Consider the following 15,031-nt stretch of genomic DNA (forward strand, 5'->3'; position numbering starts at 1 on the left):
TGGAGAATGCCTAGGGCTCCATACAGATGTTACGCCTGCGGGGAGTGGGGACACATAGCTGCACAGTTTCCCAATGCTGAGGAGCCTATGCAGTGCAACCTGGGGAACTGGGCAGACCCATGCTCCCTAATCCACTTTGTGGGGATCTCACTAACCCCACATATGTACACTAGACCAGTGAAGCTAAATGGGGTAGAGACCACAGCACTGGTTGATTTGGGGAGTGCTATCACGCTTGTCTCAGGGAAGCCCGTGAAGTGTAGTCAGCTGCTGTGGGCTACTGAGGTAGCAGCAGGTGTAGTCCCTAAACTCCCATACCCAGTGCTCATAGGGAGGGACTTCCCAGGGTTTGGAGACTTACTCCTGGTAGGGGAATTGGAGAAAGGGGGAAGCTCTGAAAGTAGTGAGGCATCCACAGTAGACTGTCAACCCCCAACCTTCTCTGAAATATCTCCAGATTTGTTCTCCACTCCCAGACAGCGTAGAAAGATGAAAAGGGAAAGAAGGGCAGCTAAGGCCTTGGGAACCCGAATACTGGCCCAAAGTCAGAGGGTCGCTCTCATAGGTAGGCGGACCTGAGCAGCTGAAAAGGAGGCCACCCAGGAGGGAGAAGCACCCGAGTCTGACCCACACCCTAACGCCTCTGAACCAGTAGAGGTAATAGAGACTGGCCCCCTAGATCTCGGGCAGATTAGCCCCGGGACAGGAAATTTTGGATGGGACCAGGCTGAAGACCCAAGGTACGACAACATTAGGAAGGAGGTGACCGAAATAGATGGGGTCCCCGTGGAAGGGAAAACCCAGGGACCAGGACCCTACTTCATAATGAAGAAGAATCTCTTATACCGGGTTGCATCAGTACAGGGGCAGAAGGTACAGCAGATCCTAGTATCTCAAAAACACCAGAATGCTGTATTAAGTCTGGCCCATAGTCATCTTTTTGGGGGGCATTTGGGGGTAGAGAAGACCCTGGCATGGGTCCTGCGACGATTCTTCTGGCCCGGAGTACATGAAGAAGTGTGGAGGTACTGTGCGTCCTGCCCAGAGTGTCAGCTGCACAGTCCCCATCCCCACTTGAGGGCACCTTTAGTACCCGTTCTCATCATAGAGGTCCCCTTTGAGCGAAGAGCCATGGATCTAGTGGGACCCGTGGAGAAGACAGCCCGGGGCCACCAATATATACTTGTCGTTCTGGATTATGCTACTCGCTACCCAGAAGCCATCCCCCTGCGGAACACGGCCTATAAAACGATAGCTAAAGAGTTGGTGGGGATCTTTGCCCAAGTGGATCTACCAAAGGAGATATTAACAGACCAAGGTACCCCATTTATGTCAAAGCTAATGAAGGACCTCTGTACGCTGCTCCATATACATACCCTGAGAACTTCAGTCTATCATCCGCAGACTGATGGGCTGGTAGAAAGGTTTAACCGAACCCTCAAGGCAACGATAAGGAAAGTGGTAAGTCGAGATGGGAAGGATTGGGACACCGTACTACCCTACCTTTTGGTTGCAATCTGGGAGTACCTCAGGCCTCAAATGGGTTTTCCCGCTTTGAATTATTATACGGACGCCACCCCCGTGGCATACTATATATTGCAAAAGAAATCTGGGAAGAGGAACCCAATGAGAGGAGAAATATAATTGACCATGTGTTGCAGATGTGAGAATGGATAGCCTGGGTCACCTCTATTGTACGGGAACATTTGGAAAAGGCGCAGGAGGCCCAGCGAACCCATTACAATTGCCAGGAAAAAGTCTGACAATTCCAACCAGGGGATCAGGTGATGGTGGTGGTACGCATGGCAGAAAGCAAGCTTTTGGCTCAATGGCAGGGGCCCTATGAGGTGGTTGAACCCATGGGGAAAGTAACCTACAAGGTGCGGCAGCCAGGACGCCGGAAACAAGGACAAATTTATCACATTAACCTCTTAAAGCCTTGGCACCAACGAGAGGCGTGTGTAGTGGCCCAAGAGACCCCGCTCCAGGGAAATAACATGCAGGAGCAGATCAGGGTATCCACTGATCTGACACCAAACCAGAAGGAGGTGGTAACTGAGATGATCAACCGATACCAGGATGTGATTTCAATCAAACCAGGTCGGACCACCAAAGCATATCACCACATTATCACAGACCTTGGGGCAAAGGTAACTTTAAGGCCCTATCAGGTCCCACCGGCAAAAAGGGAGGAGATCAAGGCAGAGGTAAAAAGGATGTTGGAGCTGGGAGTCATCGAAGAGTCCCACAGTCAGTGGTCAAGCCCGATTGTGTTGGTGCCCAAACCTGATGGCACCACTAGGTTTTGTAATGACTTTCGCCAGCTGAATGAGATATCCAAATTTGATGCATACCCCATACCCCGTATCGATGAGTTAGTTGACTGCCTGGGCAATGCCCGATTTTTGACCACCCTTGATTTAACAAAGGGATACTGGCAGATTCCCCTTGCCAAAGATGCGAAAGAAAAGATGGCACTCTCTACACCAGAGGGTCTGTTTCAATATACTGTTCTTCCTTTTGGACTGCATGGGGCACCTGCCACCTTCCAGCGTCTTATGGACAAGCTCCTACAGCCCCATACCAGTTATGCAGCGGCATACCTGGATGATGTGATTATTTACAGCCCCGACTGGGAAACCCACTTAGGAAAGGTGGAAGCGGTTCTGGACACGCTAAGACAGGCTGGCCTCACAGCCAACCCAGCCAAGTGTGCTATAGGGCTAGCCGAGGCTAAATACCTTGGCTACATTGTAGGAAGGGGCATGGTCAAGTTCCAACTAAACAAACTAGAGGCTATCCAAAATTGTCCCCAGCCAAATCGGAAAAAGCAAGTCCGGGCATTCCTGGGTGTGGTGGGGTACTACCGATGATTTATTCCCCATTTTGCTACCAGAGCGAGTCCCCTGACAGACCTGATAAAAGCCCGGGGTCCAGACATGGAGAAGTGGACAGATGCCGCAGAAAAAGCATTCATGGATCTACGGACAGCCCTCTGCAGTAACCCCGTGCTTATAGCCCCAGACTTCAACAAAGAATTCATTTTACAAACAGATGCATCTGAAGTATGATTGGGAGCTGTCCTATCGCAGATGGTCGGAGATGAAGAACACCAAATCCTCTACCTCAGCAGGAAACTCCTCCAGAGAGAGCAGAAGTATGCTGTGGCTGAAAGAGAGTGCCTAGCTGTGAAATGGGCCATGGAAACACTATGTTATTACCTTCTGGGACAACAGTTTACCCTTGTGACCGACCAGGCACCCCTCCAGTGGATGCAGCGAAATAAAGAGAAGAACTCAAGGGTGACCAGATGGTTCCTGTCCCTACAATCTTTCCAATTCACCATACAACACCGGGCTGGAAGCCACCATGGCAATGCAGATGGCTTGTCATGAATACACTGCCTGATGTCCCAAGTTGCCCAATCCCACAGTGTTGAGCGGGGGGGGGGGGGGGAGGGGGAGATATGTAACAGGGTCGGGCCAAATGGCTGCAGGAGAGTAATAGAAGGCAGATACATTAGCCACAGATTAAGTAGGTCCCTTTTCCCTGGGTAAGGTAACGGGGAAGGTTCCAGAACAATCAGGAACCTTCTGGAGACAATTAAGACAGACAGGCTGATTGGCTGCAGGTGTTCTAATCAAGAAGCTGCTAGAATCAATTAAGGCAGGCTAATCAGGGCACCTGGGTTTAAAAAGGAGCTCACTTCAGTTTGTGGTGCGCTTGTGAGGAGCTGGGAGCAAGAGGCGCTAGGAGCTGAGAGTGAGAATGCGGACTGTTGGAAGACTGAGGAGTACAAGCATTATCAGACACCAGGAGAAAGGTCCTATGGTGAGGATAAAGAAGGTGTTGGGAGGAAGTCATGGGGAAGTAGCCCAGGGAGTTGTAGCTGTTGCACAGCTGTTCCAGTGGGAGGCACTCTAGACAGCCGCATTCCACAGGGCCCTGGGCTGGAACCCAGAGTAGAGGGCGGGCCCGGGTTCCCCCCAATCCTCCCAACTCCTGGTCAGACACAGGAGGAGTTGACCTGGACTGTGGGTTCATGAAAATGGCCAAACTGAGGGCTGCCGTGAAGCTCCAAAGCGAGCAAATCGGTCAATAAGTGCAAGACCCACCAAGGTAGAGGAGGAATTTTGTCACAATTTGTATTGTTACACAGTCTGTAATCACGTGAGTGCATATTATGATTTCTGACAGAACTTTGCTTTTCATTCAGGGCATTATCTAAAGCCCACTGAAGCTGAGTGAGAATCCTGCCATCGACTTAAACAGGTTTTGGATTAGGTTTTCAGGGAATAGTGTGGAACACTGAACAACACAGCAGACTAAAATCACTGAATTATATGTAACAAATACTTGAATCAGCATGTGTGTATATATCAGAGCAATCATTGGTCTTGCAGTCTTGAATGACCAAAGTTTTATTCAAGGTATACAATTTGAGATAGATAATATATACAATATTTATATGCATTTCATATGCTTCAGCAGACACCGTAACATATACAGTATATACAGAAACAAGAGCTGATAATATATCTCCTTTTGGGGTTCAATGTCTATTTCAGTGTTCTGAATTTGAGGGATAGTGTCATTCAAGCATGACAGAATCAAGGCAAGCTCTGTAGCCAGAGTTGAGGTCACCCTAACAAATGAAAATAAAACTGGTGTTTCTCCCCAGGAGAGAGTTTACTTCTGGCACACTAGTTGTTTTGCCTTGTGTAAATCTTGGTAACACGGGGAGCGTTCAGGTTTTGTTAGGCCCATTACCAGCTTTAAAAGGAAAGAAGAATAAAAGAAGCAAAACATTGCAGGAGTGGGGAAAGAGGATGTGCTAACAGAGCTTGGCAACACAAAATTTCTACACCTCATGGTGAGAGGTTATTCTCTAAACATCTTGCATTTAAACTCTTGGCTCAACTTAACAGTTTACCATTATTTGGATTGAGCTTGGTATGATGTATAGGCTACCTACCAATATCAGCAAGCATCAGTGCATTAAAGCTATTAATTTAGTCCTCATAAAAACAATTTACAGTTGTAATTGCTAGTGAATCATTCTTTTCCCAAAGCTGGAATGTACTAAATAACATTTCTGCTGTCTTCAATAAATCCCCAAACAAATCTGATTGTAAAGGGTCAAAACAGAATACCAGATTTCTAGATGCCTTTGTGAGCACACAACAACACACCTCAAAATAAAAGAAACAATGAAAGATACAACATGGGACAAGAGTTCATGGTGACTGAGAGTAAAGCAATAGCAAAGACAAATTGATGACAGGACAAGATCAACACTGTGCCATCAACCTTGTACTTACTCGGAGGAAGCTGTCCAGAGAGCCATTCTCCATATACTCAGTAACAATCATAACCGGTTTACCTGAAAATACATTAAAAGCACCAAGTAAGCATTTAAAGAGAAATACAAAATTCACAATACATGAAAAATGGTTTGTGTATTTAAGAAATTTGCTTCCAAATGTTTTTTCCTCTAAATACAGTTTGTTTTACTTTTAAAAAGAAACGAAGAAGAAACACAAAGAAAGGAGGTTCATGAGACAAATACAGCACTCGTAAACAGTAAATGCAGCTCCATTGAAGCCAGCAGAAATGCACCCACTTGTACCAGGGCTCAGTCTAGGCCCATTTGATTTGTAACAGTTCATGTATAAAGAAATAAGGATTGTTATTTCTGCCTTGCATTATCACTACACCACAGTCACACCCAGTAATGCAGAGCCCATATTAGGTGCTCACATGGTAGTGAGTGTGGTAAAGGAACATACACAAAACAGAACATTAGTGGTGCTCCCATTCAGTGTCCCTATTCTGTGTTTTAACATTCTCTCTGATAACACCCTGGCTATGATATCTTTTGCCCTATTTACGATAGGGTGGATTCTCTGATCAGCAAAGTCATAAAGTGACAGGAGAAGGCCAATGGAAAATTCCCCCTGTGCATGGAAACTCTCTGACAATGAACAGACTCCTGCACCAACTCCCCCGACCTCCCCGCGGTGTAACAGGATGAAGTGGGGCAAGGCAGGGTGTGAAGGCCACAGTGGAGCTCCACTTTGACCCATCTGCCATTGATGTAAATTAGAGTTGCTCCCCTATAACTCTAATTTGCGCCAGGGCTGGGCAGCTTAGGATCAGGGAGCCACAACCAGCTCTCTGATACACCTCCCTCTGCATTGAAGTGAGCTTGGATGTAGTTGAGAATCTGGACCTATATGTCGACTTTATGTTGCAGCAGGGTACTCTGCAAAGAAACAACCCCACGCTCATGCTGATGTCCTCTTCCAGAGCACATCATTTGAAGGCTCTCTGGTCAGCTCTGGTCTGAATTATCACCTGGGAACCCAAAAAGCCACTAATCCACTTAACAACCCACGAAGCCTCCTAGGGGAAAATCCCCCTTTCCCCTGTTTCTTAGAGTGTCTTCTATAGAGCAAACAATGCAGCAATCAAGACATGGATCAGACTATAATACATTCAAGAGTTTTAATTATTAATAAGCGTATCACACCGGCGCACAATTTATCTAGGCAATGCACTTTATGCACAACGCGTTCCTACCTCGTTAAAATAAGCCATTTAAATATGCTCGAAAAGCCCTTGTTCTACTGCCAAAACCATCGTTAAATGATATCCTTTACATCGTTACCCTTTACACATGGAGATACAGTTTGAGTCTAAGGAGTACGACACATGAGATAACTAACAATTACCATAAACAGAGCACTAGGATGTGTATTTAGCAAGGTAATTAAGCATATGGTTAATTCAAAGTCTGAGAGTATTCCCATTAGCTTCAATGAGACTATTTTGTGCTCAAAGATAGGCATGTGCATAAGTTCCTTGCCCAACTGTGGCCTAAGCTAACCAGCATTATGAGCAGACACTGAGTTTCTTGACATGAAAAACAAACAAAACAATTCACTCTCAAGTAAGATGAAGTACTTACTAATGCCAAGCATTCAAAAATCATGAGTCAGGCCTCAAAAACACCTGAGATTGGCTTAAAAATCATAAGATTATTTTTTTAAAAATGGGTTCTTTCTATTTGCCTTCTGGTTTCTGAACCATTAGGGTACACTCAGGTCACACTATCAAACTTTTCTCTGTCAAAACAAGGGTAGAACCTTTTTTTAAAAAAAAATGAAAGCTGAGATTCTCATCTAATAAATTGACTCCAGAATCTTAGGCTTTAAGAAAAACACCAGATTTCGCAAGACCTCGGACAAAATCCTGAGAATTGGCAACACGGATGATGATACCCCACTAACTTGCCCCAAAATCCTCTCAGAAGCATGTATGTAGATCTGCAGCTGCACAACTTCCATAGCACTGAGACCTTGCTTTTCTGGCCAGAACTCTTATTTCAGGCAGGCTCCTTCTGCCTTATCTTGCTGCTCTTCATGGCTTGTCTGGTAAGAGGGTGCCACACAAATGAATCCCACCTCCTGAAGTTCTCCTGACCCTACCCTGTTTTTTCTCTCCACCCATCCCTTAACCTCTGACTCATCCACAACTTCTGGTACAGTAGCTGAACCCACAAAATGGAGTCATGTATATGCTCCCCTTTTAAAATTGTCTTTAAATTTTGCATATGTTTCTCTGTTTATATACAAGCGTATTTGATACCCTGCACCCCAAATTGTAAGCCTTACTAAGATACACTTTCAGTAGTTTATAAAGAAATGATTATTTCCCCAGTGGATACAATGTACAGTACAGCTGGCATTAAATATCCCTCAAAGTTGCCCAGGGAAAATTCAGTGTGTACTACAATTTGACCTTTGTAAAACCATTCTTTTTGCATCAAAAATGGGGACTTATGTGGAATTTCATATATTAAAGAGAGACGAATAAAAAAAGATAATATAGTGACGTTTCTAGACAAAAGTCACTGTTCTGTTAATTTAATATCATCTGTGTCTATGTATCCTGTGACCGACTCAATTGTACGGGGGGTCATCTTCATGACATTTCAATGGGCAGTTGCTTTGATCCCAGTGGTGCTCATCTTCTTTCTGGGACCCATGTGAGGTAGAGCAGTGCTATTATATCCAGACAGACAGGGGGCAGAGGCACAGCAAGGCCAAGTGACTTGTTTAAGGTCACACTGGAAGGCCATGGCAGAGCAGGAAATCAAAGGTGGGTTTCCTATGTCCCAGACAAATGCCTCAACCACAAGGCCATCCATCCGTTCCTCATACCAACCTATGAATTTAATTATTTAATAATGCGTTCCAAAGTTTGCTTTATCTGTCCTTTTGCCATGAAGGAGAAGATGGGTGAAAGTGAGCAATGTAGATATTTAGAGGAGATGTATTGTTATTTCACGTGTCGTGCAAGAAGACATGGGAGTTTAAAAGCATGACAACAGCTTGCATAGTATTCACAACCATAGAGCAGCTTCTGAAGGCTTGTTTACCTGGGGGACTAATGTGCACTACCGGAGTGTGATTTCTAAAGCACACTTGCTTTTGTGCATTAGTAAGTCCATGTAGATTCTGCTAGTGCACCTTAAAGGTTCTGTACTATAGTTTAATGTTGTGCTGGTTGAAAGAACACCAAGTTCAAGTGCACTAGTTAACCTTTAAGTTGCACCAGCAGGGTCTCACGAACCAATGAATGTGCAACACATTAGTGCTCTTTAGAAATCATACCTCTGTAGTGATCATTACCTCACCATGTAGACAAACCCTAAGGGTAAGCAATGGCCCCGCCCACCCCTCAACGTGTTATCGAACGTAATTAAGTACACGAGGATCACAAAGCGAAAGCTGCACAAATGGTAAAAAATTAAAGTTAGTTGGAAACATTCCACTTAATTGTTTTTTCCCCTCCAAAAATGCAATTTCCATAACACTGAAATTTGCAACAGGGAAAATTAGATTTTGCAGAAATTGTTTTACATTTTTTTTGTTGGGAATATCAAATTGAAATATTTCATTTTGTTGAACCAAATCAAAATATTTCATTTTGGGTCAGTTAAACAATAATCTGGGTCCACCTGAGCCATCACAGTGCTTTGTGGGAGTTGTAATTCGGGAGCTTTGTACGTTCATTCCCCTCTTTGGCCCGGGTTCCCTGGCTGGAATACATTACATGCATCATGGCAATCATATGACCATGGTGCATCACAACAGACATAGTTTGTCTTCCTGTATCGCTTGCTATAACTGGGGTGGACAAAATCTGTGTGTCCACAACTTTGACCTTGTATCCAATTATTCTGCAGCCTTTCAGCCTGGTGAAGAGAGAGAAGAATCTAGGCTCTCCAACAACCTTCTGTTGATTGTTTTCAATCAGATTGTCAAGCAAGGTACAGTAAGGTAGAGAGAGAACACATATGCGAAAAGCAAACAGTTGTTATTGGTAACACTAATAGCAAAGTGTTACTGATAATCTATGGAGACTGACAGTATCTCTACAAATTCTCAGACTCAAATGTAATGTAGCACCAGAACTGGGCTATCCACAAAGTTTATAGGATAAATTTATTCTCTTATGAAACTGAAGTATTGTATCATCTTCAAATGCCTGGTTACCATACAAATTCAATTTAATGATGTGTCAGAAGTCTGAGATTAGTTAAGGCAAGAAGGAAAACCTTTCAAATTATTAAAATAACATCTCCCTCTCTTATTTGTCCTCCCATATGCTGAGTGCACTGAGTGCAGATTTTCACCCACATTCAGTTGGAAATGTATATGTAATCAGAAACATATGCTCCAAAGTAAAGCTGCGTACTTTCAAAGGAACATTCTGCATTCATTTATCAAAATGCAGCCATTTATATACGATAACAACTTGTGTCAACAGTGTTTCAGAAATTTATTATACTAACAGGCTACAAATTGCCGTAAATTATTAGTAAACTAAGGAGAACATGTGTGCTGGCTATTAAGACTACTGCCTATAGGGCACCCTTGAGACCAGTGTAGAAGGAAAGTTCTGAATAGAAACAAATATGAAACAGGGGAATAATTCAGTGCTGGAACAAAGAATCGAGGTCTTATTTAGCTAATGCACCTCAGCACATCTCCGGTGTATTGTAAGGCACATTGCCCCATGATAGTTTCCAAGTGGTCACTTTTAGATATGGTAGTCATTGCAAATTACTAGGTGTTGCTTCAAAGGTTATGATGAATATGAAAAGTCAATTCATTGCTGAAAAAGATTTTGGTTAATGAAGAAAGGGTCACATTGTCTATTTATCATCTTACCTATACCGGGAATGATCCTGTAAATTCTCCATAAACGGACCCTCCACTGCCTGTTTATCAACTCCCATTCATTGCCTGAAGAGTGCGTGGGATGCTGTTAAATGCTACGTAATTGCTATTAAAAATAATTAGACAGTGTTGCAAACCTCTCATTCAAATGCAGCAGCCCAGGCAAATATGTGCCAAGGCAGAAACTTAGAGGACAGTGTGTCTTCTTTAAGTATCTTGAATAGCATGATATAAATTGGGAAAATAAAGGGCTCTGGATGAATAATTAAATAGTACTAATTGTGTGTGTGTGTGTATGTGTGTGCGTTCCACGAGCTTGATTGATTATTAATGAAAAAAAGATATTTTATTTGCCCATTCAAAAAAAAAATCACTCCACCAGAATGGATGTGCAGAATTTTGTAAGGCTTCCAAAATACACAAAAGGGATCTCCATGCATGGAGAGCTAGAAGGACAGAATCCATTATTTTCCCAATTTATAATCTCACTATTCAAAATATGTAAAGAATATGCTCTATTCCGTAGGTCTCTGCTGATTTAAAAACATAGGAGACTCAAATCTTGCCTTCTCTTACTTAAATATGACCATCTATATCACAGACCTTTGATATTCAACACCTGCTACTGAAACAGTTAATAGCCTATTGGAATAAACCAAGAATATAACTGATTAGAGAACTTGCTGAAACCCAGTTGCATAGGAGTACAGCAAGAGTTAGCTATTCAAAGAGTGTATCCGCAGCACACACAGTCAGTGATGCACAAAATTGTGTGTGCAGAGAAAAAAAAATTTCAGAAGTGTCACTGGATTATTTTGTGTCACTGAACGTAAGGGATTTGCTCTGCTCAGTTGTGTGCAGAAAACCGTCATCAGAATTTCAAGAAATTCAGGGAATTCTAAATGCAACTCTGACTTTATAAAGTAGCTTGTTAGACATAAGCATGAGATACATGGGATTATACAGGCAGATTTGGCAGCCTTTTCAGACTTACTTAGATTGTGAGCTCTAAATCAAAGAATAAATTATTTGTCATCTCAAGAAGTAAAGCGTGTTTTGACAGATCAGACCCAGATATGACATTTCTATTTGAACGGTGTAAATTAGCTATATTTTACATGACTTTACCTAGTTTTATACTGTTTATTTTTAGATATGCCATGTCTCTGCTTTTATTTGATTGCCTGTGGGCTTGTGTAAACAAACAAGAAGTCTACACCTATGGCAGCATTTAGACTATATACACTGCATGCCCCACCTAGCACGGGTATAAATAGCAGTGTTGATGGTCAGGCACCGCCCAGGCAAGTAAATTAAAGACATGCCGGAAGCTTAGGGTATGTACCCTTCCTGGCTCTCTACACACCAAAGTAGCACCCTTCCTGTTCATACCGCTATTTTTTAGCAGTATCGTGTCCCACTGCCTTCCCACTGCTGGAGCCTTTCCCTGCTTCAGGAAAAGTATTCAGCGGCAGAGAAAAGCTCTGGCACTGGGAGGCAGTGGGGAAAAGCTCCAGCAGCTACCCACTGCAGGAGACTTTCTCTGCAGCCACCCCCAGCAGAGCCTTTCACTGCCACATGTAGCCCCAAACCAGTATGGACGCGGCCTACTTTTCACTGAGGTGTGTAGCTTACACATATCTTAGACACTGCTGCCAGTGTACAAGGCCCTAGTTTTCAGCAAGCAGCGCAAATCTACCCTGCACCAGCCTGCCATGCACAAAGAGTTGCATAGCAAGCTCTGATCTACACTGCTTTGAAACAGGAGTAGATGAAATGGCACCTGGAGTGTGCTGCAGCATTCTCCACACAGACCCTTGGTGCATGGCAGGCTTGTGTGGGGTAGATTTACATCCCAGCTTGTCACCAGCTATGTGTTTGTGTAGACAAGCCCTTTGTCCCAGTCAGTTGTGAACTTCTGGAGTTACCTTTACACATTTTGGAAAACTTCTCCCAAGCAATTTCAATAACAGCGGAAACATTTATTAAAATAAGTATACAACCAATTATATCAATTTAAGTTGGAAGAGGTTCCTCACCCCAGCTCCAAGCAAAGCTACTCACTGAAAGAGTCAAAACGTTGCTCCTTCCAGGGGTTTGTTTTATTGACTCCTACAGAATTAAATAGGGAAGGGTAATCTTTCTGTACAATTTTCAAATTAATCCACAGAATTCTAGAGTGGGGATATAATTTTCTATTAAATTCTGTAGGCTTTTAAGGGTAATTCCTATAGGTGCCTTGTGGTCTCATACCTCTTAACTCCTACAGGACTTTTCCATGAAGGTGGACCTTAAATTGGATTTGCAGTTCAAAAAGTTCAGCTGGGGTACCTGTATTTAGTTTTTACAACCCCAAAACAAACCAATCGTGGTATTTTTATCTGTCCCTTCTTTGCCCTTTCTAACTTTCTCCTTCATTTCTTGTTTCAAGGCCTCCGGGTGGGAGAAAGAACTTGTCTAAAGCGTGTTTTAAATATTTTCAGCAGCCACCTAAGGAGACCCATTTTGAATGGGGCAGGGAAGGCAGGACCAGAGCCTGTGTTCCCCTGGGAGGTCAGGGAAAAGCACCCCCAAGCCTCTGAAGTATAGCACAGCTGAGGAGGAGGGGAACAGGAAGGCAGTGCTCACTGGGAGATTAGGGGGCTGGCCAGCAGGCAGTCACACCTGCTCACCGATTGCTGAGCAACCAGTCCTATCTGCCTGTCTCTATGCCTCTTCCTTCTGACCTTTAGTTCTGTCAGTAACAGGAAAAGAAACGTGGCTGTATCGCGCCATTCCTCCTTTCTATCTCTCTCCCCACCGGACACCTCCCAGAGGAAGGGATTATGGGTGAAACTCTGGCCCACTCATAACAATAGCAGTTGTGGTATAGACTTCAAAAGGGCCAGGATTTCAGCCCGTGTGTCCTCACCATAAACAGATGTGCAACATCTGAGGAAGAACAGAAAGGGGATGAAGTCAGCTGGAGAGGACATGGGAAGGCAGCAACCGAAAAGCTTTGTAGGGCTAGCAGGGAGCTCAGCAAAGAGTGGGGGCATGTACAACAGCATCCAGCCTGCTCATATTCTCAGAAGTTCTCCACCTGCCACCTATAAATCTTTTTGAAGCCTGAAGAGTGCTTCTTAACAGCCCACACCCCCCACATCTCCAGGTTGCATGACAAGCTTGTGGGTGGGAGCATGGGTACCCATCCTCCCCCGTTACCCCTTTCACAAACATCAGCATGGTCTGAGGTTGGTTATTTTTGTTAGTGTTTTAAGACTAATGCCACAATCCAGGAAAGCACTTTAGCACATACTTATCTTGTTTAACTCAAGCAGTACTTGTGGGACCTCAACCTGGTGTCTGTATCAACACAATCTGACAAATGATTTTAATAAATCATAAATATCAGTGAAAATGTATTTTTAGCCACAGATTTGGAATGACGTCTGTTTGGCAATAAAGGAAATAGCTGCAGCAATAAAATTATTACTAGTAAAATAAATATTCCGATTTAAAACTCTGGGTCAAGACTTTAAAGGTGACTATTGACTTGGAGTGCTCAACTTGAAGCATCTTGAAAAGGGGCCTCCTTTTCATAAAGTACTAAGCACCTACCCTCTGAAAATCAGATGGGGCTCAAGTTGGGCACCAAAAATTTGAGGCGCTCAAAGTTTCTTAAAAATCTTGGATTTGGTACTTAAAACTATTACTATTAATGACTTCAGAAATGTCATGAGACTGTTCATTAAATCTATGTTAATGATAATAGCCTAATGATTTAGATTAAAAATGATGCATATTGCTTGCATCCAATTAGAAGACCTTAGGAAATCAGGCTCCATAACTCCAAAGAGATTATCAGCAAGAGCCTGTTGGCTGCTTTATAGCAATTAGCTCTGGAGTGCTAAATTGGTTAGTATAATCTGTCAGTTTATAATCTAGCTACAACACTCTCTTTCTTTCACCAGCATGCGCTACCTCAATGGAAGCTTACCTAGTCCTGCTCATCTGAGTATTTGATTCCCACTTCTGAGGTAATTTAATGTAAATCATAAAAGCAAAGGTGCACATTTCCCTTGTTAGAACTTTAGAGGAGTGAAATAGTTTGAACACATTCTAGTAAGGCAACTGCATAAAACAATTCTGGTGGGTTCTCAGAATGTGGCTTTTAAAAAGCTAGTTTATTGAAACACTGTTCAGCATCCCCACAGATGGTGTATACTCTATGCTCTTACTTTTGGTGACAACTCCCTCGAGACGAATGATGTTAGGATGGTCAAACTGCCCCATGATGCTCGCCTCCCCCAAGAAATCTCTTCTCTGCTTTTCGGTGTAGCCAACTTTCAGGGTTTTGATTGCCACTGAAATTTCCTTTTTAGAAGGAAGCTTGAGGCGCCCACTGCACACTTCTCCAAATTCACCTAGCAAGGTGGAGGGGAGACAAAACGTGAAATCTAGTTATTCCAGCTGGAACTTCAGAGAAAAGGCTTAGCGTTATAGAAGAGTCATTGAGGCAGTATCTTTAGTACACAAGACTGGAGGTCAGGGATCTGAGTTCTAAGCATGAGACTCTCAGGCAGTCACTTAACTTTTCCATGCCTCAGTTCTCCGTCTGTAAAATTGTGTTAATGTCACTAAGCTATTTCACAGGTCCTGATGGCCCCAGAACAATGAGTGCAGAGAGTTCACTTCAGGTGCGAACTGATGCAGTGTAGGACAGCCGCAGGAGGACAAACTGAACTGGTATAGTTATAAGCAAAGCGGTGATGCATCTGCATGGACCTTGAATGGACATA

The 15,031-nt window shown here is 43.5% G+C and overlaps 1 protein-coding gene across 4 annotated transcripts in view; it reads right to left on the minus strand.

The window, feature by feature from the left end:
• EPHA3 (EPH receptor A3) overlaps window positions 1-15,031 on the minus strand; it is a 713,608-nt gene that overhangs the window by 39,470 nt on the left and 659,107 nt on the right. For all 4 annotated transcript variants that reach the window (XM_043538478.1, XM_037907108.2, XM_007057545.3 and 1 more), the window contains 2 exons: window positions 14,471-14,656; window positions 5,322-5,383 (listed from right to left, as the gene is read on the minus strand). In XM_043538478.1, coding sequence (XP_043394413.1) covers window positions 5,322-5,383; window positions 14,471-14,656 — 248 coding nt within the window. The remainder of the gene's footprint in view (window positions 1-5,321; window positions 5,384-14,470; window positions 14,657-15,031) is intronic.

Source organism: Chelonia mydas, chromosome 1, assembly GCF_015237465.2.
Source record: "Chelonia mydas isolate rCheMyd1 chromosome 1, rCheMyd1.pri.v2, whole genome shotgun sequence".
NCBI lineage: Eukaryota > Metazoa > Chordata > Testudines > Cheloniidae > Chelonia > Chelonia mydas.